The sequence below is a fragment of the Hyperoodon ampullatus genome (genome assembly GCF_949752795.1).
Source record: "Hyperoodon ampullatus genome assembly, chromosome: 8".
Lineage (NCBI taxonomy): Eukaryota > Metazoa > Chordata > Mammalia > Artiodactyla > Ziphiidae > Hyperoodon > Hyperoodon ampullatus.
Window position 1 is genome coordinate 66,266,064 of NC_136921.1, and position 27,726 is coordinate 66,293,789.

Sequence of the window (27,726 nt, forward strand, 5' to 3'; positions counted from 1 at the left end):
TGCAAAGTCTTAAAAGGTCTACTTTGGTGATTCAGATACCCAAATATTCAGGTTAAGTCAGGCCAATTTAAAAACAGACCATGGCCATTTGGATGAATTGGTTTGTTTTGTTGACTTATCTGCAGATGCAAACGGTATCTGTGAGAATCTCTGATGCCCCTTTGGTGGTTCACAGTTCCTTTCTGTTTTTTAGATTGCTCAATGATAAAAGAGAACAAGCCAGAGAGGACCTCAAAGGGCTGGAGGAGACAGTGGTATGTTGACACGTTTCCCAACTCATTTTAGTCTCAAAAACCAGATTGATTTATGATCTTTTGAATTTGTTTCTTCTAAAATTTTATTTGTGCATGTCTTTCTTGAATATCATTTTAAACATAAAACTTCCTATGGTAACATGAGAGCTGTAGAATTTATTCCCCTGGTCTTAACAGAGTGACCAACCATCCATCCATCCATCCATCCATCCATCCATCCATCCATCCATCCATCCATCCTTAAGACTGTAACCATGGAGCCCTGACTGAGATTTAAACTCAAATCAGTGCCTGCAATTTTACAGCCTCTGTATGTTGTGACTTACTTCCATGCAACAATCAATGGATATTTATTGATCACCTACTGAGGGCTGGCATGCTTTTAGGTGCTTGAGTTGCATCAGTACAAAACAGAGTTAAGATGCTGGCCCTTGTGAACCTGTCTTTCACCTGGGGGAGACAGACAGTGAGAAATAAGGATATAGATCATGACATCCATTAGATGGTTATAGAAAGTGCAGGGGGTACTGGTTTGGGGTGGCCCCACTGGGAGGTGACATTTGAGCAGGAACTTGAAGCAGGTAAAAGAAGGAGCCGTGGGGATGTCCGGGGGAGGAGCCTTCCAGGAGAGGCAACAGCCAGTGCCAAGGCCCTGAGGTCAGCCCATGGCAGGCATGTTGGGGGACAACAGGGAGATCAATGTGTATGTGACCAAGAGAAGCGGGGAGGGCAGGAGGTAGGCACAGAGAGGTCAAGGCCAGAGGAGGTGCAGGCCAGGTAGGGCCTTGGGACCTGCAGGGTTTGGGGCAGAAGAGTGACAGATGTACTTCCCTTTGGACGAAGGGCTCACCATCTGAGATCCTGGTTAGTTTTCTCTGTCCTTTCATTGGGTTTGTCTCCTCTGGTCAACTTCTGTCTCAGTTGCCCTGGGGGGTAGCTGCCTGGCTCCGAGGGCTCTCAAGAGCCCTTCAAAATGCCACGCAGCCTGTGTTTGAAGACAGACACCCCAAATAGTCTCTCAATTTGGTGAAAACATGTCAAGTCATTTCACATGACATGACAACAGAGAGAAACTGTTGTTTAGATACAGTCATGCATTTTGATTTCATTCCCATGTCATGTGAATTTATGTGGGACTGAGCCTGAATCCAAGAACTCGGTGACCCCAGACTGGAGGCAAGTGGTTGAGCAGGGCTGGACCCGAGGCTGCATTCTGGCCCCTGGGCCAGTGTTAGCTGCTCCTCAAAGCCAGGTGTGGGCTCGGAGGGCACAAGCCATTCAGGACAGAAGTAGGATGACTGTTCACGGGAAGTTGGGCCTTTTGAGCCTGGTGGAGAAGACGGTGGACAGGGCGGCTGGAGGGGAAACGGAAATGAAGCCATGAAGTTGCTTCCTCCCCGTCTGTTTTCCTGGAGAAGTGGTACCCATAATCATAGATAATTATAACAATTCAGAAATATATTGAACATTAAAATGTCACTGTATTCTCACCAGCCAGAGATCAATATTTCAGTATCTTTTCTTCCTTTACACCCTTGCACTCTCTCATGCACACTCTCACCCAACATACACACCTTCCATGCCCACACCCAGAAGCTCACTCTTCACCTCTCTCTCACGGCCTCACCCACACTCAGGCACAATCACTTATTCTTTCTCACACACACATCTTCACACACACTCACACCCACAGGCCCTCACATTCACATTCTCACGCCTGTGTTCATCCACTCACAAGTTCTTACACACTCACCCAGCACACCCCATAACATGCTGACACACACATTCACACTCATTAGTGACCATCCACACTTTCTCACTGGCACACTCACACTTTTGCTCATTCACTGTCACACCCTCCATCACGTCCACTCACACACACTCACCCCACGTGCTGACTCTCTCGCAGACTCACAAGCTTTCTGTCTTTCGCACTCACTCATGAGCATGTTCTTTTGCCCTTTCGAATGTTCTTTTGTTTTGTTTTGGCCTCACTGAGCGGCTTGTGGGATCTTAGTTCCCTGACCAGGGATTGAACCCATGCCCCCTGCAGTGGAAGCACGGAGCCCTAAGCACTGGACCTCCAGGGAAGTCCACTGAATACATATTTATTTATTTATTTATTTATTTATATTTTTGGCTGTGTTGGGTCTTCGATGCTGCACGCGGATTTCTCTAGTTGCAGCGAGCGGGGGCCACTCCTCGCCGCAGCGCGCAGGCTTCTCGTTGAGGTGCCTCTCTTGTTGCGGAGCACAGGCTCCAGGCACACAGGCTTCAGCAGTTGTGGCACACAGGCTCTAGAGTGCAGGCTCAGTAGTTGTGGCGCACAGACCTAGTTGCTCCACGGCATGTGGGATCCTCCTGGACCAGGGCTTGAACCCGTGTCCCCTGCATTGGCAGGCGGATTCTTAACCACTGCGCCACCAGGGAAGTCCACTGAATACATTTTTAACAACACATTTTCCTCACTAGCCTCCTCCACTCGTTCTCCCTCCCCCGCCTCCCCCCCAAGCCCACTCACCTATGTTCCCACCCTCACATCCATTCTCCCCGACCCCCCTACCATACACACATGCTCACACAACACACTTGGTCCCTCACACATGGACGGACCCACTGACACAGCCTCCCACGTTCCCTCTGCAGCCCTCACTGCCCGTCCACACACATCACGCACACACACGCTTTCAATTCCCAAACTGGAACCCCGCGGTCTGTGCCATTCCAGACGTGGGTGTTTTTACTTATCCTTCCATCACATCCTCCCCAGGCTGTCAGTGTTCCTCAGAGGCAGGCCTGCTGTCCTTGGCTGACCCTTCCTGAGCCCTCCTTAGCTCTAGGCCTGCGCTGCCTCCTTGACTGTCTGGACAGGGCCGGGGTGGGACCTGCCGCCCAGGGGTTGGAGTCTGTGAAGCCCACTCCAGGGGGCGATGTTGGGAAAGGCCAGCCAGCCAGTGGGGACCTCTCTGGGGTCCCAGGCAGCCATCTGGCTTTAATAGGACACTTTGTGTGGGCTCTGGGGCTGGACCTCTCCTCCTGCTGCGTTGATGGGCCTTGTGTCCCCACCTCTCTGGTCCCACCCTCGCTGTCCCCTGTGACAGGAAGCTGAGCCCTGAGCTTTTACACAGAGGGCAACGTCCGTGCCAGGAAAGGCTTGTGACTTACTTCACAAGGGAAGGGAATCGGGGTGGGTGAAGGAATGATAATGGATACGATGGAGGAAAATTCATTGCCCCAGGAAGCCAAAATGGGGTTACGCAAGCATTCATGTGCAACTTATCAACTGTTTCCAAGGTCTTGAACTGCCCCTCCTAAACTGTTTATTGAAGTTACCTAAAAACAAACAATAATGAGAGAAAGTCACCAAACTCTGGGCTTTGGATTATTTGGTGCTTGGCCTGGAAGAATTGCCTGGCCCTTTGACAAGACACCCGGGTCTTCTCTTCTCGTGTCCCTGCAGGGTGGTGGCGTTTTTTATGGAAAGTATTTACTGTGATTATAGTTCAATCAGTAATGAAATCCCTGAAGCGGGAGAGAGAGCTCGCAGAGCAGGGGGCCGAGGCCGAGCTCCCTTGGGCAGGGGCACAGGCAGCACAGCTACATCACTGAGAGCTCGGAGCAGCCCCCCTGCACCTGCCGGCCGGTGGCTGAGCTCTGGGCAAGCACCGCGTGCACGGCGTTCCTAACAGCAGGCCCGCTTGGCCTCCTGCAGAAAGTAATCTGCCTCATCTGAGGAATCAATTGACTTCAGGTGCTTTTTATTTCAACACAATTATGGAATTGGACCCAGTAATATGACCTTAAACTAACATGGAACCTTTATTCAAGAAACTTATTATTTCCATGGCTTTAGAGCCTGTTTCTTCCTTTTTTCTGTGAGCTTGCGTGAGCTCCATCCCTTGACATTCTGTGTTAGAGTAGGTCAATTTAGACAAACTGAAAAACATACATGCAAGTGTATTTCTCTCCTTACGGGAAAATATTTTTTAAGGGAACTAGTCGTACGTCTTGTGGTAAATACACGGAGACTTAAATGGAAGGAAATATTTTGGTTTTCTGATTTTGTTAACAGAGGTCACCAGATTTGACTTAGACCTTTGTCTTAGCAATCTAATTCCTAAGGGTTAATTAGTAGAAAAGACTCCAAAATGAAGGAAAAAAATGCCCCCAAGAAGTTAATTTCATGAAAGTTATAACAACAACCAAAGGAAGCAGTAAAAGTCTAATGAAGAAATGGCTGTCAAATATGATGCATCGGGCTTCCCTGGTGGCGCAGTGGTTGAGAGTCCGCCTGCCGATGCAGGGGGTGTGGGTTCGTGCCCCGGTCTGGGAAGATGCCACATGCCGCGGAGCGGCTGGGCCCGTGAGCCATGGCCGCTGAGCCTGTGCGTCTGGAGCCTGTGCTCCGCAACGGGAGAGGCCGCAACAGTGAGAGGCCCGCGTACCGCAAAAAAAAAAAAAAAAAAAAAAAAAATGATGCATCAATACATTAATACTGGCTAATATTTATTGAATGCTTACTATGTGCCAGAAACGGTTGTAAGAGTTTTATAAGGATCATCTCATTGAAGATTGATAACAGCAGCTATGAGGCAACTACTATTTTTATCCTCATGTTACAAATAAGAAAGCTGAGGCACAGAAAGGTTAGATAAGTTGCCCAGGGTCACCCAGGTGGAAGGTCCATAGCTCAGTGATGTAAAGCAAAAGGAGCATATGGACCACGGCCAGAGGGGTGTGGAAACATGAAAAATGTCAGTCAGTTAGGGTGGGAGAAACTGTGGCTAACTTTTCATTTAAATTTGTTGGCATTTTTATAACATGTACACAATAAGTTAGAGGAAAAAAGAGTCCATTCTGGTACAACACAGCCCTCCAGGAATTTTTATGAGAAAACTTGAATTTTTGTGGTTGAAGGGGAAAAAAGGTTCTGTTTAAAACACAGCAAACGAGCAGGCTTTGTTCTAGTTTACACTTCATTGTTTGAGTTCCCAGTCTCTGAACCTTGGGGTGCCCCTGAGAAGATGCCAGGTGGAGGGGGAGGATATGAGTGGTGGGCAGGTCGGAGGAAGTGGGGAGCCCCATGGCCTCGATGGTTGGCTTACAGAGCTTTATGGAGATGTCTGGGGTTGATGGTCTGGTGCCAGCGGTGTCATAAATTCAGCATGTTCCCTCATTTAAGTGGCATTTTAACAATCTTCTCTTCCAGTCTCGAGAACTACAGACTCTGCACAACCTCCGTAAACTCTTCGTCCAGGATCTGACCGCCCGGGTTAAAAAAGTGAGTTCTAGTTTGTGTGAATGGGACTGAGAAGAAAAGTTGGCCAGAACGAATCATTTTCAGTCAAAGTATCACTTGCTTAAATCGGGGCTGGTTATGCTTAAAAATTAATTACTTCATGCCAGAGAATGTGATTAAAAGAATGTGCTGCAGGGGGAAAAAATACTTGGGAACATTTTTCCATCTGATTTTTCCTTCTTAGTAAAAGGAAGTTATATTGGGTTGGCCAGAGAAGTTCGTTTGGGTTTTTCCCGTAACATTTTATGGAAAAACCCGAACGAACATTTTTGGCCAACCCAATATCCTTTCAAACGAACACATATTTATCTGGCCGCAGTGTGAAAACCTCTGAGTGATGCAGGGAAAACCCAGAGGGGTCTCATCAGACAGCGTGGCCCTGAAGCCTGGTGAACGATGTCAGGAGCGTGGAAGTCAGGGGCTAGAGCCTCATCTTTGCTTGTTAAGGCCATGAGGGGCCAGGTCAGAGTGTATGAAGCACTTTAACATCCGGCGTCTTGTTTGCTCTCCCCAGGAGCCATGTAAGTGGTTCTCAGTGTTCTGTTTTGCAGCTGTGGAGATGGGCTCAGAGGTTGCATGACCTCCCGAGATCACACAGCTGGGGAGAGCCAGAGATGGGATTGTAATCCAGGTCTGTGTGACTCCAGAGTCTGAGCTTCTTTGGTCCTTGTGCCACACACAGTGACAGTGGCCTTGGGAGTCACTGAACGGTGAACCCCCAGAGCAGCTAGCAGAGGTTTCAGGAGGGGGGAGGGGGAGGGGAAAACAGCAAGGGGGCTACGCTTTAAAGATATTTGAAAGTGATGGATGAGGAGCAGTGGGCATACCCAGAGGTATGACAGGATGGACGGAAGGTATATTTAAGAAAAGTGTGTGCATGGGGGTCTGTGTGAAGGAGCCAAGGAAAAGGGATGAAATATATTATTAAAAAAAGAGGAGGTGACTGATGGAGTCGGATCTGAGAAGACAGAATTGACAGTATAGGGGAATGTATTAGGCTTGGTGGATGGAAAGGGCCCACTTTCCCAGAGAGGAGACGTGGAGAAGCCAAGATGGAGACATTTGTAGGGAAATATATGACAGTGGGAAGAGATGCATCTGAAGACTTTGACCTTGTCAGTTAATGTGGAGAGGAAGGTGCTCAATGGAGAAGAAGGAAGAGAATGGGAAGCCCACAGAGACTAGAGGAGGCTCAGGCAGCTGTGGGGGATTTGCTGGGGATGAACAAAAGGATGTTGAGCAGTGTGGGAGTGTCCAGCTGAGGGTCAGAGCACAGATTTGTCGTGGCACCTGACAGCATGATTCTAGTGAGTTTAGGGGCCTGGAAATAAAAACAAGGAAAGAGGGTGGAGAATGATGGGAGGTTTCAAGGTGGCACTGGTCAGGCGGTAGGTAGTGATCACCATCATCAAAATAGAAGTGACTGGAGGACCTGGACCAGGGAGGAGAGAGAGGCCAGAGCAGAGGTCATGGAGACAGAGACTAGAGAGGTTATGACCAGAACCAAAAAGGCTCAGTCGGAGGGAGGAGGTGTTCCGAGGAGGGTGCAGAGCTTGAGATCAGACTTCCCTGACTTCACGATATAAAACTCTCTGGGAAGAACCTATTCCTAGACCAGTGGTTCTCAAAGTGTGGCCACCTGGCCAGCAGCACTAACGTCACCTGGGAACTTGCTAGAGGTGCAAATTCTCAGACCCACACTGGATCCACTGACTCAGAGACGAGGGTAGGGCTCAGCAATCTGAGTTTTAACAAATCCTCTTCTGGGTTTGAGAACCCCGGATTTAGATCAAAGAGACAGGTTTGAGTTGCTCATACAGACATCACGTCTCAGAAAGAGAAGGGTGATGATCTCTTCTGTAATGAGACAAAGCAAGCCTGCTTTGCCATTTTTGGACTCCAGGATGTGTTTCTACATGTATTTCCCAACTTATCTGGCCACTCAGCTTGGCAGTGCTGGGAGAACAGTGTTTTTATCAATCTCAAGATCTGATAAATTTCGAGAGTTGATCCAGCACAGCACGCAGATGCCGTGACTAGTCTGAGATGGATTCATTAAGTAATTTCATGGAATTGGACGCTGAAGGGACAAGCAGAGGCCATTGAGACTTCCCAGTGGGACCACAGATACTTTCCCACAGCTTGATGACTTGTTATCTCACTTGTGATGTTTGAAATGAAACTTGGGTCTTGGGTTTATGTGTGTTTTTTTTTTAACATCTTTATTGGAGTATAATTGCTTTACATTGTTGTGTTAGTTGCTGCTGTATAACAAAGCGAATCAGCTATACGTATACATATATCCCCATATCCCCTCCCTCTTGCGTCTCCCTCCCATCCTCCCTATCCCACCTCTAGGTGGTCACAAAACACTGAGCTGATCTCCCTGTGCTATGCGTCTGCTTCCCACTAGCTAGCTATTTTACATTTGGTAGTGTATATATGTCCATGCCACTCTCTCACTTCATCCCAGCTTCCCCTTCCCCCTCCCTGTGTCCTCAAGTCCATTCTCTACATCTGTGTCTTTATTCCTGTCCTGTTGGGCTTATGTTTTCACACTAGTTCTTCTTAATGAGTTTTGGAACACTTCCTTTTGAAAAGAAAAGCCTCTATTTACCTGCGTGCAAGGGAGAGGTATATTTCACAAAGAGAGCTGTATCTAATCTGAATCCCTCAAAAAAAGATTTGAAGTTTTTTTGTCAGCTGTCCAAAGAAAGAACACTTTTGATACCGATCAAGGAAATTAATTGGGAAGAAGGTCAAGTCTAAACTTTTAGAACCACTCTTCATTTTCACTTTCAGAATAACCTTTAGTAAGATTGGGGGTTTTCTTTCGAATGGCTCATCCACATGATGTTGGGACTGGGGGTGGGCAGTGTGGAGGCCTGTCCCGCTGACCCCTTGGTGTTGATGCAGAGTGTAGAGCTGGACAGCGACGAGGGAGGAGGCAGTGCCGCCCAGAAGCAGAAAATTTCCTTCCTGGAGAATAACCTGGAGCAGCTCACTAAGGTCCACAAACAGGTAGGAGGGTTGCGTCATCTTCCTCCTGCTTCTCTTTCTCTCCTGGAGAGAAGCCCCGCTGGATTCGGCCCTAGTGAGGGAGGTGACTCTGATATAGAAGGTAAAAGGACAGTACATCACTAGGGAACATCAGTGCTGGAAGGGACGTGGCACTCTTTTAGTCTTCAGTGACTTCCTTTGTATAGAAAATACCTTTTTTTTTTTTTTTTAATTTTATTTTTTGGTCGTGCCGCCTGGCATGCGGGATCTTAGTTCCCCGACCAAGGATCGAACCCGCACCCCCTGCAGTGGAAGTGCAGAGTCTTAACCACTGGACCACCAGGGAAGTCCTAAAATACTTTCTTTGATGGAAGCCAAATATAAGGAATTGAGTGTGAGCTCTCTGGGGCTTGGGGAGCAGGGTGTTCAGTCGTTTCTTTTCATCCTGCCTCCCGTCCCAGCCTCCAACCCCAGCTGGCCTCAGTGTCTCCCATGATGCTTTTCAGGACCCTCTGTGGACCCAAAGACTCCACAGAATGCAAAGTGGATGCCACTGAGCTGGGTCAGGCTCCCTCTTTTTTTTTTTTTTTTTTTTTTTTTTTTTTTTTTGCAGTACGTGGGCCTCTCACTGCTGCGGCCTCTCCCGTCGCGGAGCACAGGCTCCGGACGCGCAGGCCCAGCGGCCACAGCCCACGGGCCCAGCCACTCCGCGGCACGCAGGACCCTCCCAGACCGGGGCACAAACCCGTGTCCCCTGCATCGGCAGGCGGACTCTCAACCACTGCGCCACCAGGGAAGCCCCAGGCTCCCTCTTTTTGTAGATGAGGAAACAGCCTGGGCGAGGAAGCCACTGGCTTCATCCCACATGTGGGAGCACTGGGGCTGGAAGCAGCCCCCTCTCTGCACTGTCGGCCTATTTCTTGGCATCCTCTCAGTTTCCTGCAACACCCTGGAGTTTGTCTAGAGTGACAGAGAGCAATAACCATGTCCAAATCTACTGGTGACTTAGGCAGATTATTTGTCTCCTTTCTTTTTAAATGCTGGAATGTTCATGACGGTTTTCTCTAAATCCTCAAGATTTGGGATCTGATAAAAATGGTCCAATGTTTTGGACCCCATGGCTGAGGGGAGGTCATTTCTCTTTGACTTGTTACATCCTCTTCAACATTACTGATGATGGCATTTTCCCCCAAAGGGAGGATGACAGATTCAACATGGTTGAAGACATTCAAGCAAATTGTTGATGAGAAATAGAAAAGCAGAAACTACCAGGGAACTTGAAATAGAGCTCTGAAATTCATTAATTATTTTATTCATGAATTCAATGAATATTTATTAAAAACCTACTCTCTGCCGGGCACTGGAGATGGTGCTGGGTGGGGATACAGGAGTAAAGAAAACAGGTGTAGACCCAGCAATAGTTCAACCTTTGTTTAGCACTTAAGATTCTCAAAACTTTTCCTGATCCATTTGGATTCCCACAATGATCCTATTTATGTAGCATGTAGACTTCGAGTGGTTGAGTGACTCACACCTGGCCAGATGGCCAGGCAGTAACAGATCTGGCTCTTGAGCCCATTCTTAACCCAGGGTGAGCCTGTTCCTTCTTAACTGAGGGTCTTAGGTAATGAAAGAATGAGCAGTATCCCTGAGTTACCCGTTAGCCTCTGGATATGTTACAAAGTGGGGTCCACACCCGGTGCTGGTGTAGACAATGTGTGCTGGCTTGGAAGGAGGCCTTCAGAGAGCTCTAGAACGTGAATGCCTTTCACTGAGCGTGTCTGAACTGGCTTCACATTTCTTATCTTTCACATGCCAATGTCCAAATAGTCAATTTTCTCTGGCAAGTCCCCCCCCACCCCTCAAACAAAAGAGGCAGTAAATCCCACCCAAGCCTGAAAGTTTCCTACAGCTGGAATTGGCTTTTTTTTTTTTTTTTTTTTTTTGCGGTACGCGAGCCTCTCACTGTTGTGGCCTCTCCCGTTGTGGAGCACAGGCTCCGGACGCGCAGGCTCAGCGGCCATGGCTCACGGGCCCAGCCGCTCCGCGGCATGTGAGATCTTCCCGGACCGGGGCATGAACCCGTGTCCCCTGCATCGGCAGGGACTGCGCCACCAGGGAAGCCCTGGAAATGGCTTTTGATTCTATCGTACACCTCTCCCCGCTTTCTCGTACCCGTGAATCCTGTGTTTGGCAAATTGGAGCCTCAGGGTATGGGATTTTTATTCCCGTTGGTCCCATCGTTTATGGTCTTATGGACTCTCCAAGACGGCCCTGGTGGGGCGCGCGGGTGGTGGTTCTAGCTGCTCTCCTGTCACCTTCTCAGGCCCCGCAGTGTGTCTGCCCCCCCAACCCCCATAACTCCCCACCTCTCCCTCCCGCCGCAGCTGGTCCGGGACAACGCAGACCTGCGCTGTGAGCTGCCCAAGCTGGAGAAGCGCCTGCGTGCCACGGCCGAGCGCGTCAAGGCGCTGGAGAGCGCGCTGAAGGAGGCCAAGGAGAACGCCATGCGGGACCGCAAGCGCTACCAGCAGGAGGTGGACCGCATCAAGGAGGCTGTGCGAGCCAAGAACATGGCCAGGAGGGCCCACTCGGCCCAGATCGGTACGTTTGCCCGCACCCGGGCCCTTGATAGAAGGCGAGGGCTCCTCTGACCGGAAGCTCTGGGCGGGGCGGCCCGGCCCCTTCCGTCACCCAGCGTCCATCCTGGGAGGATGGGATGGCCAGGCGTGTGCTTCCTTACACTGAGAGATTCTGGGGGACCTTGTGATCGTCAAAGCTATTGAGCTGAGCAGAGGAGGCGGCCAGCCCTGGCTGCAGGCAGAGGTGTTTGGCTGTAAACAGATAGAGGTATACTTTCTCCGGAATACCGGAATATATGGCTTGCTCAGGAAAGCCCGAAGGCCCCTTCTGTTCTGCACCCGGCAGAACCATGAAGGAGCGACGTGTAGCCAGAAGCCTCAGGGAGAGCTGCTTGCAAGCACAGCCTTGGAAATACTCTGGAGAGAGCCAGGCCTGGCATCAGTGAGTGCAGGAGACCTGGACAGCCAACCCCTTCAAGACCTGGATTTGGACCCACGCAAAGAATGAGAGTGTGCCTGTTGAGTCATAGTTCTTGGGATAGTGCCGTGAGAGTAGAAGGGATTTAAGGATGTTCTCTAGAGAGCTTCTTTCTTTCTTTCTTTCTTTCTTTTTTCTTTTCTTTTCTTTTTCTTTTTTAAATTGAAACATCTCCAATAACATGTAATATTATTTCTCATCAGATATTGCTGTGCAGATGTTATGTAAACCAGCAACTTCATGTTTCTAGTTTTAAGATCATCACTTACATTAGTGGTTCATTGCATTTATTGGGTCTTATACCCTTGGACTATCTACTGAAAACTGTGAACCCTCTCCCTCTAAAATGCATCACAGACAGAATTCTGCATCCAGTTTCAGGGAGATGCTGTTGGAACCCATTGGGACCCACGGATCTGCCTCAGATAAAACTGAAAGTCCTCTGTTTCTCATTTTCCTTGATAAGAATTGAAATAATTGATACGCAAGGTCTCTCTGTCCCCTAAACATTGGGTGCCTTGGATTAACTAACTGTACTAATCGGAGGGCAAACCTCCCGCTTTCAGAAAGTTCTGGTGATTGATAAGAATTGTAATGTCGATAAAAAGTGTGCCTCTTGGTTTTCGCACGTGACCTGGAGGTATCTCGGCGTGGCTGTTTAAGCCCTTTCTGAATGTCTCTTCTCTCTTTTCTGTCGGTTGGATACAGCCAAGCCCATCCGCCCTGGACACTACCCAGCATCGTCTCCAACGGCCGTCCACGCCATCCGAGGGGGAGGAGGCAGCTCTTCAAACTCCACTCACTACCAGAAATAAACACAAAGTGAGTCCTTAGTGTCAGGGGTGGCTTCCATCCGGGGCAGCCCTGGGGCTCTCCCTGCTTCTGCCTGGCTCTCAGCCATGTGTGTGTGGACCTGCAGTGGAGAGGAAAGAGTGCAGCTGTACCCCAGCACAGGCCCTGGGGCTTCAGGCTATCAGGGGCCTGGGTCTACCTTCAACTCAGTCTAGGGCCTCAGGGTCTTCCAGCTAAGGTCACCTGGTGCCAGGGACCCTCCAGGGACGGGGAGGGTGTGGTGAATGATTCATCCGAGCTTTCTTTTGTCTGTGGAACTCCCCTCTGTAGCTGGCATCCAAAAGGGCATTACCTGTTTGTCAACTGCTTTTACCCAGAGCAGGCAGATGTGGGTGACTGCTTTAAGTCTCAGGAACTGAATATAAAGAAAGAGCCAGATAATAGAAAGTCACATTTTTATAATTACTATCTGAACGCAACAAATGGAGTCTTTAAGAATTGTGCAGATTGGGCTTCCCTGGTGGCACAGTGGTTGAGAGTCCGCCTGCCGATGCAGGGGACACGGGTTCGTGCCCCGGTCCGGGAAGATCCCACATGCCGCGGAGCGGCTGGGCCCATGAGCCATGGCCGCTGAGCCTGCGCGTCCGGAGCCAGTGCTCCGCAACAGGAGAGGCCACAACAGTGAGAGGCCCGCGAACCGCAGGGAAAAAAAAAAAAAAAGAATTGTGCAGATTTATGTCTACGTAGGTCCAGACCACTTTTTTCTTTGAGATGGTGGTCTGAAAACTTCTCTTCCCACTCTCCACGTGCCTGACATTGCTGTACCAGCACAAAGGAAAAAGTGATGTCCTTTAGAAAAGAGGAGAGAGCACAAGCCTGTCCTCTTGTACTTGAGATAAAGAGTTTACTGGTTGGGCAGGGCAGACAGCTAGGTTGCCAGAAAACTCTGTTTAGAGAAACTCTGACTCTGGGCCAGTAACTTGTAGATGGGAGGAGGTGGATCCTAATGTTGACCTTGGAGTCTTAGTCCTCACTAGGGAAGCTTGTGAGCTTGACAGCAAAGCCGCAGCGATCAGGGGCAACTCAGGAGAGTGGTGGTTCCTCACCCAGTCCTTTTTGCATCAAGGTAAGGAAAGTGAATATGAGGGGCTGGAGACCCCACTCAGGGGGTATGACAGTATTGCTAAGGCTCAGACTAAAACTTCCAAAGTGGAAGCTTGGCGGCTGCACCCAGGCAACTTTCACCTGCCCTGCCCCAGGCAGCATGTCAAGGAGCGGGACAGGTCGAGGCAGGCCACGGATGGGCAGCGTGCCCACTACCTTCTGCTGTATGCTGGGAGGGTGGATGCAGAATTATCTTGGCTGTGGGCCACCCTATTCAGATGCGATCTTTGCTTTCAATCGGAAATAAAGTAAAGCTGGATGTTATAAAATTGCTTCTGACTGCACGTTATCAGTGTTGGGGATGCCACTTGAAGGAAACTGTAAGAACAAATTGGGCCGCTTAGAACAGAAAGCCTAAAGCAGTGGTTCTCGAACTTTGGTGGGTGTCAGCATCATCTAGCACACCCAGACACCCAGGCTCCTTGAAGTAGCATAGGCCCAGAGCCTTTGTATTTTTACCAAGTACCCCAGGTGATTTTGTTAGCCACCTAAGTTTGAGACCTGCTAGCCTAAAATATCCTAAAGTGGCTGATACAGGATGGACGTTTATTTCTTTGTCACATAAAGGACATTTGAGGGTGGTCTGTCTGTGGCTGGTAGAAAAACTCTACAGTGACAACAGAAAGCTAGCCTCTTAAATTTAGACTCACTGTCCTCAGCAAGTACCTTCCTTGCTGGTCTCCTAAATGACTTCCTCAAGCTCGCCTAAATGACTTCTGCAGTTCTAGCTATCGTGCCTGTGTGTTGCGTGTTCAGCAAGCAGAGAGGAAGCTGGGGAGAGGCAATAGCAGCTCTTACAGTTGAATGAGCTTCCTTTAAGTAGCCTTCCCAGAAGTCCCATCCAACTCTGATGCCTGCATCCCTCTGGCCAGAATTGAAACACATGGCCACATCTAGCTTCAAGGGAGGCTGGAGAAGGTAGTCTTTAGCTGGGCAGATCACTGCCCCAAACAAGAGTAGTGTTCTATTGCCTACGACAAGGAGATGGAGGTTGGGTGGGCAACCAGCACTCTACTTGTTGAACACCTGATCTGCAGCGGCACTGTACTAGATGTAATATCTACATCACCCCATTTGATGGAAGCACTGGGTTAGTGTGTGCGCTTGGCTCCCAGCAAGCTTTTTTTTTTTTTGGGAATTAAACAACATACTCTTTATTTATTTATTTTTTCCTTTTTATGTTTTTATTTTATTTTCTTTAATTTTTTTTATTAGTTTCTGCTTTATAACAAAGTGAATCAGTCATACATATACATCTGTTCCCACATCCCTTCCCTCATGCATCTCCCTCCCTCCCACCCTCCCCATCCCACCCCTCCAGGCGGTCACAAAGCACCGAGATGATCTCCCTGTGCTCTGCGGCTGCTTCCCACTATCTATCTACCTTACGTTTGGTAGTGTATATATGTCCATGCCTCTCTTTCGCTTTGTCACAGCTTACCCTTCCCCCTCCCCATATCCTCAAGTCCATTCTCAAGTAGGTCTGTGTCTTTATTCCCGTTTAACCCCTAGGTTCTTCATGACATTTTTTTTTTAATTCCATATATATGTGTTAGCATACGGTATTTGTCTGTCTCTTTCTGACTTACTTCACTCTGTATGACAGACTCTAGGTCTATCCACCTCATTACAAATAGCTCAGTTTCGTTTCTTTTTATGGCTGAGTAATATTCCATTGTATATATGTGCCACATCTTCTTTATCCATTCATCCGATGATGGACACTTAGGTTGTTTCCATCTCCGAGCTATTGTGAATAGAGCAGCAATGAACATTGTGGTACATGTCTCTTTTTGAATTATGGTTTTCTCAGGGTACATGCCTAGTAGTGGGATTGCTGGGTCATATGGTAGTTCTATTTTTAGTTTTTTAAGGAACCTCCATACTGTTCTCCATAGTGGCTGTACCAATTCACATTCCCACCAGCAGTGCAAGAGTGTTCCCTTTTCTCCACACCCTCTCCAGCATTTATTGTTTCTAGATTTCTTGATGATGGCCATTCTGACTGGTGTGAGATGATATCTCATTGTAGTTTTGATTTGCATTTCTCTAATGATTAATGATGTTGAGCATTCTTTCATGTGTTTGTTGGCAGTCTGTATATCTTCTTTGGAGAAATGCCTACTTAAGTCTTCTGCCCATTTTTGGATTGGGTTGTTTGTTTTTTTGCTATTGAGCTGCATGAGCTGTTTATAAATTTTGGAGATTAATCCTTTGTCAGTTGCTTCATTTGCAAATATTTTCTCCCATTCTGAGGGTTGTCTTTTGGTCTTGTTTATGGTTTCCTTTGCTGTGCAAAAGCTTTGAAGTTTCATTAGGTCCCATTTGTTTATCTTTGTTTTTATTTCCATTTCTCTAGGAGGTGGGTCCAAAAGGATCTTGCTGTGATTTATGTCATAGAGTGTTCTACCTATGTTTTCCTCTAAGAGTTTGATAGTGTCTGGCCTTACATTTAGGTCTTTAATCCATTTTGAGCTTATTTTTGTGTATGGTGTTAGGGAATGATCTAATCTCATACTTTTACATGTCCCTGTCCAGTTTTCCCAGCACCACTTATTGAAGAGGCTGTCCTTTCTCCACTGTACATTCCTGCCTCCTTTATCAAAGATAAGTTGGCCATATGTGCGTGGGTTTATCTCTGGGCCTTCTATCCTGTTCCATTGATCTATATTTCTGTTTTTGTGCCAGTACCACACTGTCTTGATTACTGTAGCTTTGTAGTATAGTCTGAAGTCAGGGAGCCTGATTCCTCCAGTCCGTTTTTCGTTCTCAAGATTGCTTTGGCTATTCGGGGTCTTTTGTTTTTCCAAACAAATTTTGAAATTTTTTGTTCTAGTTCTGTGAAAAATGCCAGTGGTAGTTTGATAGGGATTGCATTGAATCTGTAGATTGCTTTGGGTAGTAGAGTCATTTTCACAATGTTGATTCTTCCAATCCAGGAGCATGGTATATCTCTCCATCTATTTGTATCATCTTTAATTTCTTTCATCAGTGTCTTATAATTTTCTGCATACAGGTCTTTTGTCTCCTTAGGTAGGTTTATTCCTAGATACTTTATTCTTTTTGTTGCAATGGTAAATGGGAGTGTTTTCTTGATTTCATTTTCAGATTTTTCATCATTAGTGTACAGGAATGCCAGAGATTTCTGTGCATTAATTTTGTATCCTGCTACTTTACCAAATTCATTGATTAGCTCTAGTAGTTTTCTGGTAGCATCTTTAGGATTCTCTATGTATAGTATCATGTCATCTGCAAACAGTGACAGCTTTACTTCTTCTTTTCCAATTTGGATTCCTTTTATTTCCTTTTCTTCTCTGATTGCTGTGGCTAAAACTTCCAAAACTAGGTTGAATAAGAGTGGTGAGAGTGGGCAACCTTGTCTTGTTCCTGATCTTAGTGGAAATGGTTTCAGTTTTTCACCATTGAGGACAATGTTGGCTGTGGGTTTGTCCTATATGGCCTTTATTATGTTGAGGAAAGTTCCCTCTATGCCTACTTTCTGCAGGGTTTTTATCATAAATGGGTGTTGAATTTTGTCGAAAGCTTTCTCTGCATCTATTGAGATGATCATATGGTTTTTCTCCTTCAACTTGTTAATATGGTGTATCACATTGATTGATTTGCATATATTGAAGAATCCTTGCATTCCTGGAATAAACCCCACTTGATCATGGTGTATGATCCTTTTAATGTGCCGTTGGATTCTGTTTGCTAGTATTTTGTTGAGGATTTTTGCATCTATGTTAATCAGTGATATTGGCCTGTAGTTTTCTTTCTTTGTGACATCCTTGCCTGGTTTTGGTATCAAGGTGATGGTGGCCTCGTAGAATGAGTTTGGGAGTGTTCCTCCCTCTGCTTTATTTTGGAAGAGTTTGAGAAGGATAGGTGTTAGCTCTTCTCTAAATGCTTGATAGAATTCGCCTGTGAAGCCATCTGGTCCTGGGCTTTTGTTTGTTGGAAGAATTTTTATCACAGTTTCAATTTCAGTGCTTGTGATTGGTCTGTTCATATTTTCTATTTCTTCCTGATTCAGTCTTGGCAGGTTGTGCATTTCTAAGAATTTGTCCATTTCTTCCAGGTTGTCCATTTTATTGGCATAGAGTTGCTTGTAGTAATCTCTCATGATCTTTTGTATTTCTGCAGTGTCAGTTGTTACTTCTCCTTTTTCATTTCTAATTCTATTGATTTGAGTCTTCTCCCTTTCTTTCTTGATGAGTCTGGCTAATGGTTTATCAATTTTGTTTATTTTCTCAAAGAACCAGCTTTTAGTTTTATTGATCTTTGCTATCGTTTCCTTCATTTCTTTTTCATTCATTTCTGATCTGATCTTTATGATTTCTTTCCTTCTGCTAACTTTGGGGGTTTTTTGTTCTCTCTCTAATTGCTTTAGGTGCAGGGTCAGGTTGTTTACTCGACGTTTCCTGTTTCTTAAGGTGGGATTGTATTGCTATAAACTTCCCCCTTAGAACTGCTTTTGCTGCGTCCCATAGATTTGGGTCGTCGTGTCTCCATTGTCATTTGTTTCTAGGTATTTTTTAATTTCCTCTTTGATTTCTTCAGTGATCACTTCGTTATTGAGTAGTGTATTGTTTAGCCTCCATGTGTTTGTATTTTTTACAGATCTTTTCCTGTAGTTGATGTCTAGTCTCATAGCATTGTGGTCGGAAAAGATACTTGATACAATTTCAATTTTCTTAAAGTTACCAAGGCTTGATTTGTGACCCAAGATATGATCTATCCTGGAGAATGTTCCATGAGCACTTGAGAAGGAAGTGTATTCTGTTGTTTTTGGATGGAATGTCCTATAAATATCAATTAAGTCCATCTTGTTTAATGTATCATTTAAAGCTTGTGTTTCCTTATTTATTTTCATTTTGGATGATCTGTCCATTGGTGAAAGTGGGGTGTTAAAGTCCCCTACCATGATTGGGTTATTGCGGATTTCCCCTTTTATGGCTGTTAGTATTTGCCTTATGTATTGAGGTGCTCCTATGTTGGGTGCATAAATATTTACAATTGTTATATCTTCTTCTTGGATCGATCCCTTTATCATTATGTAGTGTCCTTCTTTGTCTTTCTAATAGTCTTTATTTTAAAGTCTATTTTGTCTGATATAAGGATTGCTACTCCAGCTTTCTTTTGATTTCCGTTTGCATGGAATATCTTTTTCCATCCCCTTACTTTCAGTCTGTATGTGTCTCTAGGTCTGAAGTGGGTCTCTTGTAGACAGCATATATATGGGTCTTGTTTTTGTATCCATTCAGCCAATCTGTGTCTTTTGGTGGGAGCATTTAGTCCATTTACATTTAAGGTAATTATTGATATGTATGTTCCTATTCCCATTTCCTTAATTGTTTTGGGTTTGTTATTGTAGGTATATTCCTTCTGTTGTGTTTCTTGCCTAGAGAAGTTCCTTTAGCATTTGTTGTAAAGCTGGTTTGGTGGTGCTGAACTCTCTCAGCTTTTGCTTGTCTGTAAAGGTTTTAATTTCTCCATCAAATCTGAATGAGATCCTTGCTGGGTAGAGTAGTCTTGGTTGCATGTTTCTCTCCTTCATCACTTTAATTATGTCCTGCCACTCCCTTCTGGCTTGTAGAGTTTCTGCTGAGAGATCAGCTGTTAACCTGATGGGGATTCCCTTGTGTGTTATTTGTTGCTTTTCCCTTGCTGCTTTTAATATGATTTCTTTGTGTTTAATTTTTGACAGTTTGATTAATATGTGTCTTGGCGTATTTCTCCTTGGATTTATTCTGTATGGGACTCTCTGTGCCTCCTGGACTTGATTAACTATTTCCTTTCCCATATTAGGGAAGTTTTCAACTATAATCTCTTCAAATATTTTCTCAGTCCCTTTCTTTTCCTCTTCTTCTTCTGGAACCCCTATGATTCGAATGTTGGTGCGTTTAATGTTGTCCCAGAGGTCTCTGAGACTGTCCTCTGTTCTTTTCATTCTTTTTTCTTTATTTTGCTCTGCATCAGTTATTTCCACTATTTTATCTTCCACCTCACTTATCCGTTCTTCTGCCTCAGTTATTCTGCTATTGATCCCATCTAGAGTATTTTTCATTTCATTTATTGTGTTTTTAATCGATGCTCGATTCATCTTTAGTTCTTCTAGGTCCTTGTTAACTGTTTCTTGCATTTTGTCTATTCTATTTCCAGGATTTTGGATCTTGGAAATAGAATCTTGGATCATCTTTACTATCATTATTCTGAATTCTTTTTCAGGTAGACTGCCTATTACCTCTTCATTTGTTAGGTCTGGTAGGTTTTTATATTGCTCCTTCACCTCCTGTGTGTTTTTCTGTCTTCTCATTTTGCTTATGTTACTGTGTTTGGGGTCTCCTTCTTGCAGGCTGCAGATTCGTAGTTCCCGTTGTTTTTGGTGTCTGTCCCCAGTGGCTAAGGTTGTTTCAGTAGATTGTGTAGGCTTCCTGGTGGGGGGGGACTAATGCCTGTGTTCTGGTGGTTGAGGCTGCATTTTGTCTTTCTGGTGGACAGGTCCACGTCTGGTGGTGTGTTTTGGGGTACCTGTGGCCTTATTATGTTTTTAGGCAGCCTCTCTGCTAATGGATGGGGTTGTGTTTCTGCCTTGCTAGTTGCTTGGCATAGGGTGACCAGCACTGTAGCTTGCTGGTCGTTGAGTGAAGCTGGGTGCTGGTGTTGAGATGGAGATCTCTGGGAGATTTTCGCTGCTTGATATTATGTGGAGCTGGGAGGTCTCTTGTGGACCTGTGTCCTGAAGTTGGCTCTCCCACTTCAGAGGCACAGCACTGACTCCTGGCTGCACTGAGCCTTTCATCTACCCAGCTCAGAATAAAAGGGAGAAAAAGTAGAAAGAAAGAATTAGTAGAATAAAGAAAGAGAGAAAAAAGGAAGAAGGAAAGAAAGGAAGGAAGGAAGAAAGAAAGAAAGGAGGGAGGGAGGGAGGAAGGATGGAAAGAAAGGAGGGAGGGAGGAATGAAAGAAAAAGGAGTGAGTGGAAGAAGGGAGGGAGGGAGGAAGGAAAGAAAGAAAGAAAGAAAGACAGGAGGGAGGGAGGGAGGAAGGAAAGAAGAAGAAAGTGAAAGGAAGAAGGGTGGGAGGGAGGGAGGAAGGAAAGAAAGACAGGAGGGAGGGAGGGAGGGAGGAAGGAAAGAAAAAGAGTGAAAGGAAGAAGGGAGGGAGGGAGGAAGGAAAGAAAGAGAGAAAGAAGGAAAGGAGGGGCGGAGGGAGGGAGGGAGGAAGGGAAGGTAGGAAAAAAAGAAAGAGCAGGTAAAGTAAAATAGAATAAAGTATGAAATATAGTAGCTTTATTAAAATTAAAAAGTAATTATTGAAAAAAAACGGACAGATAGAACCCTGGGACATATGGTGGAAGCAAAGCTATACAGAGAAAATCTTACACAGAAGGATACACATACACATTCACAAAAAGAGAGCAGGGGTAAAAATCAAAAATCTTGCTCTCCAAGTCCACCTCCTCAATTTGGGATAATTCGTTGTAAAAAGAGGAAAAGGGCGAAAAGTCTGAAATCTTGCTCTCGAAGTCCACCTCCTTAATTTGGGATAATTCGTTGTAAAAAGAGGAAAAGGGCGAAAAGTCTGAAATCTTGCTCTCTAAGTCCACCTCCTTAATTTGGGATAATTCGTTGTAAAAAGAGGAAAAGGGGGGAAAGTCTTAAATCTTGTCCTCAAGGTCCACTTCCTCAATTTGGGATGATTCGCTGTCCATTCATGCACTCCACAGACGCAGGGCACATCAAATGGACCGTGGAGCTTTAATCCGCTGCCTCGGAGGCTGCACAGAGAGATTTCCCTGTCTCTGCTCTCACAGCTCCCGGGTCTCAGCCTTGGACCTGGCCCCGCCTCTGCGCGTAGGTCGCCGGAGGGCGTCCGTTCTTCGCTCAGACAGGACGGGTTTAAAGGAGCCGCTGATTCGGGGGCTCTGGCTCACTCAGGCAGAGGGGAGGGAGGGGCGCGCAGTGTGGGGCGGGCCTGCGGCGGCAGAGGCCGGCATGACGTTGCACCAGCCCGAGGCGCTCCGTGCGCTTTCCCGGGAAAGCCATCCCTGGGTCGCGGGACCCCAGCAGTGGCGGGGCGCACAGGCTCCCCGGAAGGCGGGGTGGACAGTGACCTGCGCTCGCACACAGGCCTTGTGGCGGCGGCAGCAGCAGCCCCAGCGTCCCACACCCGTCTCCGGGGTCCGCGCCTTTAGCCGCGGGTCGCGCCCGTCTCTGGTGCTTCTTTAAGTAGCTCTCTTAATGCCCTCTCCTCGCGCACCAGGAAACAAAAGGGAAGAAAAAGTCTCTTGCCTCTTCGGCAGCTCTAGACTTTTTCCCCGGACTCCCTCCGGGCTAACCGTGGTGCACTAACCCCTTCAGGCTCTCTTCCTGCCGCCAGCCCCAGTCCTCTCCCTGCGCTCCGACTGAAACCGGATACCCAAGCCTCAGCTCCCAGCCCCGCCGGCCCCGGCGCCCGAGCAGACAAGCCTCTCGGGCTGGTGTGTGCCTGAGGGCACCAATCCTCTGTGCCGGGATTCCGTTTTGCCCTCCACACCCCTGTTGCTGTGCTCTCCTCCGCTACTCCGAAGCTTTCCCCCTCCGCCACCTGCAGTCTCCGCCCGCGAAGGGGCTTCTAGTGTGTGGAAACCTTTCCTCCTTCACGGCTCCCTCCCACTGGTGCAGGTCCCGTCCCTATCCTTTTGTCTCTGTTTATTCTTTTTTCTTTTGCCCTACCCAGGTATGTGGGGAGTTTCTTGCCTTTTGGGGGGTCTGAGGTCTTCTGTCAGCGTTCAGAAGGTGTTCTGTAGGAGTTGTTCCACGTGTCGATGAATTTCTGATGTATCTGTGGGGAGGAAGGTGATCTCCGCGTGTTACTCTTCTGCCATCTTCCTCCGGGTCCTCCCAGCAAGCTTTTAATGGCTATACCGGCCCAGGGATTCTGGGGTCAGAGACTGTGCAGTGGACAGTCCCTCTCCTCGTGCATGCCCATAAAGGCCTGTCAGACCCACGTTTTATGGCGGGTGCGTACAACCAGATGTTGGCCAGGCCTCACCCATATATCCCCTTCTCACTCTGAAGACCGAAAATCAATAGGTCTGGTGAGACTTTGAAGACCTTCAACATATGGAACCACCCTCACCTGTCATGGCCGTTCATTTCTTTCTCTAACTCAGAGTGTTATGAGTGGTTTTGATGATTTTATCTGAAATTGGAACCTCTACCACCCACCTTGTCTATTCAAATGACTCCTGTAACTTCGTGTCACCAAAGAAACAGGCCCCATCCCAGTGTCGGGATGGTGGTAGGGTCGAAGGGCCTGACTTTGGATGAGCGACCCGGGTCAGGTGTCAGGTCTTCCACTGCCTTCGAGTTACTTAACCTCACGGTCGGTTTCCTTGTCTTTGAAACGGGGAGAATCCTTGCCCTGGGCCACGGGCATTGATTTGAGGACTAAATGAGGTCATACTTCTGTGCTACTTGGCACATAACAAGTGCTCAAGAAAATGTCAGCTGTAGGAGAGGCTAGCACTGCAAGCTTGGCACACAGTGGGTGGTCCATGAATGTTGGTTTATATTCTCTTCTAATTCTCATAGTTGTTACAAAATAGTTTTTAGTCTGTAGCAATTGATCATAACCACAGCAGGGAAGGCCCATGTCTAAGTATCCTATTTGGTGCTATGACCAGATATAAGGGGTTTTAAAGATACTATCATTTATTTATCCAAAAGTTATGAACAGCAACATTTGACTATTTTTATGAAAATAACTGGGCATTGGTCAGTGGAGGTTAAAAAAAAGGATGATAATCAGTGGAGTAGGGAATTATAATTGGAAGTGAGGAAATGCTTATTAAAAAATAAGCTTATTGGGCTTCCCTGGTGGCGCAGTGGATGGGAGTCCGCCTGCCGATGCAGGGGACACAGGTTCGTGCCCCGGTCTGGGAGGATCCCACATGCCGCGGAGCGGCTGGCCCTTGAGCCATGGCCGCTGAGCCTGTGCGTCCAGGGCCTGTGCTCCGCAGCGGGAGAGGCCACAACAGTGAGAGGCCCCAGTACCGCAAAAAAAAAAAAAAATAAATAAGCTTATTAAAAAATTAGAAATATGGAATTAATTGCTTAGATGAGATTCAGAGTTTTTTGAGATGATCTTTCCTGCTCTTTGGATTCTCGTTCTGAAGTGTGTCTGTCCTGTAGAAATGATCTCAACTGCTGACTCTTCCCAGCCCTCCATTTGGAGCCAGAGCGGCACATTCATACTTGGGCAGCATCTGGGTACCTTTGGGATTTCTTTCTGCTTCATTTCAGGATTCAAGGAATATAGTCACAATGAGTCTTTCGGTTTATGCTCAAAGTTTCAGAGCAACCGAAGATGCCAACATATAGAAATCAAAAGAACCCAGGACATTGCCAGCTTTTATCTCATCTCATTCAAATCTGGGGACGTGGGCTGCATCAGGAGGAGGGGCCCATCTTTTTCAACCCCCAAAGCTGGACATGGGACAGTACAGTGCAGTAAGCTGACAACACGGGATATGGGATTGGCCAAATGTGGGTTCCAGCCCTGTCCTTGGCTCTATTCCTGTGTGACATTGGGCAAATTGCTTGATTATTTTTAGCCTCAGTTTCTTCATCCGCCAAATGGGATCAGGCATTTTGTACTTGCTCTGTACTTGGTTTAACAGTAAAGAGACAAAGAAGGCTCTGTTCTTGTGTACTGACACGCTTGTTGGGGGGAGATAGACAGCAAATAAAGATGGTAACTGCAAATAGTGTTAAATGTTCTGAAGAAAATAAGAACAGGTTAATGAAAAAGAGATGGGGGACACTTATTTAGAAGAGGGGGTGACATTTGAGCTGAGAACTAAATGATGAGAAATGCCAGCCCCGTGATGACATGGGCACAGACACTCGCTGGAAGGTGGGTCCAGACTGTGGCATATTTGAGGAACCACAGGAAGGCTGATAAGGCTGGAGAACAGGGGAGACCATCATAACTAGGAATGTTGGGGAGGGAGATGGGACCAGATAAATGAGGGCTTTGAGGCCAAGGTGAGCAGTTCAGAGTATAAGCTAGGCGTGTAGGGCCAGTGGGGGCTTTGGGCATAGGAGTGCTGGGACTCAGTTCCTGATTAGGAGAGGTGTGCCTGGGCTGGACTCTGGAGGAAGGAGGGGGGTGGGGTGAGTGTAAGAGCAGGGGGCTCCCTTGGGGGCTATTGCGGGTGTCCACTTTGGGGGGAGTAACACTGAGCCAGGGTGGCAGCAGCAAGTGGTCAGAGTCAGCCTGTGTTGGAGAGCTGAGGGTGGAGGGGAGAGAAGGAGGGCTGAGTGGGAATCAAAGGTGGTTCCTAGGCTGGGGCCCTAGCAACCAGGTCAATACAGGTACCTTTTAGCCATGACTGGGAAAATTGGGCAATGAAGAGATTTTATGGAAAAACAGAGTTTGGTTCATTATGAGATGCCTCTTAGACAATCCAACCTAGTTCACCATCCAAGCGGGTATGTTGAGTAGGCAGTGGGACCCATAAGCTCAGGAGAAAGATCAGGGCTGAGATCATAGAGAATTGTAGCCCGTAGATGGTGTTTAAGGCCATGGGGTGGAGGAGATGATCTGGAGAAAGGTGGATAGAGGCAGAGGGTAGGGAGAGTCAGGACAGGCCTGGGGACTGGCCAATGGAAAGGTCAGAAAAAGGAGGTAGCACCAGTAAAGGGGTCTGAGGGGGCAAGAATGTGATGTTTGGGGAGGTGAAGTGGAGCCCTGCTTCCTAAGGGGAGCTCCTCAGCTGTGCCAAAGGCTGCTCAGAGCTCCAGGAGGATAACCACAGAGACTGAGGGCAGTGACCTCAGCTTCAGCACGAGGGGGAAGCATGGACCAGAGAGCATGGGGGTGGGGAAATAGAGCCAGCCACTGCACGCAGCTTGAAGTTTTGTTCGAAGGAGCAGAGGAATGGAGGGATGTAGGGTTAAGACGGGATTTGCATTTCTTTTTTAAGGTAGGAGCCATTACAGCTTATTTGTACGCTGATGGTAATGATCCAGCTGGGAAGGGAAATTGATAACTTAGGAGACAGGAGAATTACAGTAGAGAGTATTGGCTTTCTGAGAGGTGCTGTGATCCAGAACATAAGCAGAGGCAACACTGCACTCAAGGTGACAGGAAGGCAGAGCAGAAAGTACAGATGCTGGTGGCTGGTAGATGGGGGTGCTGGTAGAGCCATCCAGTAAGATGGATCCCATCTTAGCGCCTGTTTTCTCATGCAAGTAAGAAGCCAGGTTACCAGCTGAGAGGGTAGGGGGAGACTGTGTTGCAGGCTGAAGAGAGAAGGCATGAAATAGGTCTCTCAGGCAGTGCTGAGTGCTTACTTGAGGCCCCACATTGAAGGTAGACAGCATTTAAATACGTGTTCAGCTCCCTGGTTCTGAGGGCCCTGGAGTACGTCGGTGCCCTTGGGCACTGGTTCGAATGTGCCCACCAGATGGCGCCAGTGGGCCATTGCTGAAACCTGTTTTCTGACCGGCTTTGGGGCAGAATTGTGTTCTCTTCGTTTTCCTATCTGTAGACTGTTATTTCTCAAACTTGAGTAGTAAATCGAGTACTTTTAGGGAAATAAAATTCTCACAGATTCCTGGAGTTTAAATTATAAAATAATTATAAAATATTTAAATTATTTTATTATAATACTCAAGTATTTGCACATTAAAAACAGTGTACACTCCCTAAACTTAACAGATCTTCCACAACTATCAAGTTGAAACAAATTTAGAAAATAGATTTAAAAAGTCAAAAATCCAAATCACCAACCTTTACTAAGCTTTACTAATTTAACGAATGACAATCTTTTGCTGAAAATAAAGAGCTGCGTGTGCAGTGTGACTCTGGTATGCATTGCTTCTGGTCAAGTTTGGCTTATGTGTCAAGACATGACAATTCTTTCACCCTCTTTCTCTGTTAAAAACCACTGCAGAGGGCTTCCCTGGTGGCGCAATGGTTGAGAGTCTGCCTGCTAATGCAGGGGATACAGGTTCGAGCCCTGGTCTGGGAGGATCCCACATGCCACGGAGCAACTAGGCCCGTGAGCCACAACTACTGAGCCTGCGCGTCTGGAGCCTGTGCTCCACAACAAGAGAGGCCGCGATAGCGAGAGGCCCGCGCACCGTGATGAAGAGTGGCCCCCGCTTGCCACAACTAGAGAAAGCCCTTACACAGAAACGAAGACCCGGGCTTCCCTGGTGGCGCAGTGGGAGTCCGCCTGCCGATGCAGGGGACACGGGTTCGTGCCCCGGTCCGGGAGGATCCCACATACCGCGGAGCGGCTAGGCCCGTGAGCCATGGCCACTGAGCCTGTGCGTCCGGAGCCTGTGCTCCGCAACGGGAGAGGCCACAGCAGTGAGAGGCCCGCGTACCAGAAAAAAAAAAAAAAAAAAAAAGAAACGAAGACCCAACACAGCAAAAATAAATAAATTAATTAATAAACTCCTACCCCCAACATCTTCCAAAAAAACCTGCTATTAAAAAAAAAAAAAAAAAAAAAAAAAACCACTGCAGAGTCCCAGCGTGCTTTCAAGTCATTTTGTCTTCTGTGGCTGGAACACATCATTTTCCCATTGCCCAGCTTTAGCCTGAAGATGATGAAAGTTGTGAGGAGAAGCGCTAACTTGGTGCTGGCATAAAGCAAGTGTGGTGCTGAAGTTGGTTACAGGTGGTCCACTAGATAATCTAGAATACACACATGTTAACGCTTCAGATTTTCATGGCAAGAAAAACATAAAATTGAAAATATTGTGAAATGAACCAAAGACTGAGGATGCCTTTCGCTTTGTTGATATAGATGAAGACTGATATTTTGAGAACTGTACTTTTATTAGAAACCATATATATCAAGTCTAGAAATCATATTCTATTTAATAAAGTTTTGATACACTTTAATAAAATATTAGACAAAATCACAGTGGCGGAGCTGGAAGGGCCTCACTTCACTGGCCTCTTACAGTACATTTGAAGAAGCATTTTTTTTTAACACTGTGATTTCATGTTTTTTTTTTTGCGGTATGCGGGCCTCTCACTGTTGTGGCCTCTCCCGTTATGGAGTACAGGCTCCGGACACGCAGGCTCAGCGGCCATGGCTCACGGGCCCAGCCGCTCCGCAGCATGTGGGATCTTCCCAGACCGGGGCAC

General features: G+C 47.0%; 1 protein-coding gene across 1 annotated transcript in view; it reads left to right on the forward strand.

Moving 5' to 3' along the window:
- Positions 1-27,726, forward strand: part of KIF5C (kinesin family member 5C) — a gene marked incomplete at its 5' end in the record, with an annotated part of 177,576 nt that overhangs the window by 137,750 nt on the left and 12,100 nt on the right. Inside the window, 5 exons of the mRNA XM_079710017.1 lie at positions 194-254; positions 5,464-5,535; positions 8,470-8,574; positions 10,941-11,157; positions 12,322-12,435. Of these exons, the coding sequence (XP_079566143.1) occupies positions 194-254; positions 5,464-5,535; positions 8,470-8,574; positions 10,941-11,157; positions 12,322-12,428 (562 nt within the window). The 3' untranslated portion in view covers positions 12,429-12,435. The remainder of the gene's footprint in view (positions 1-193; positions 255-5,463; positions 5,536-8,469; positions 8,575-10,940; positions 11,158-12,321; positions 12,436-27,726) is intronic.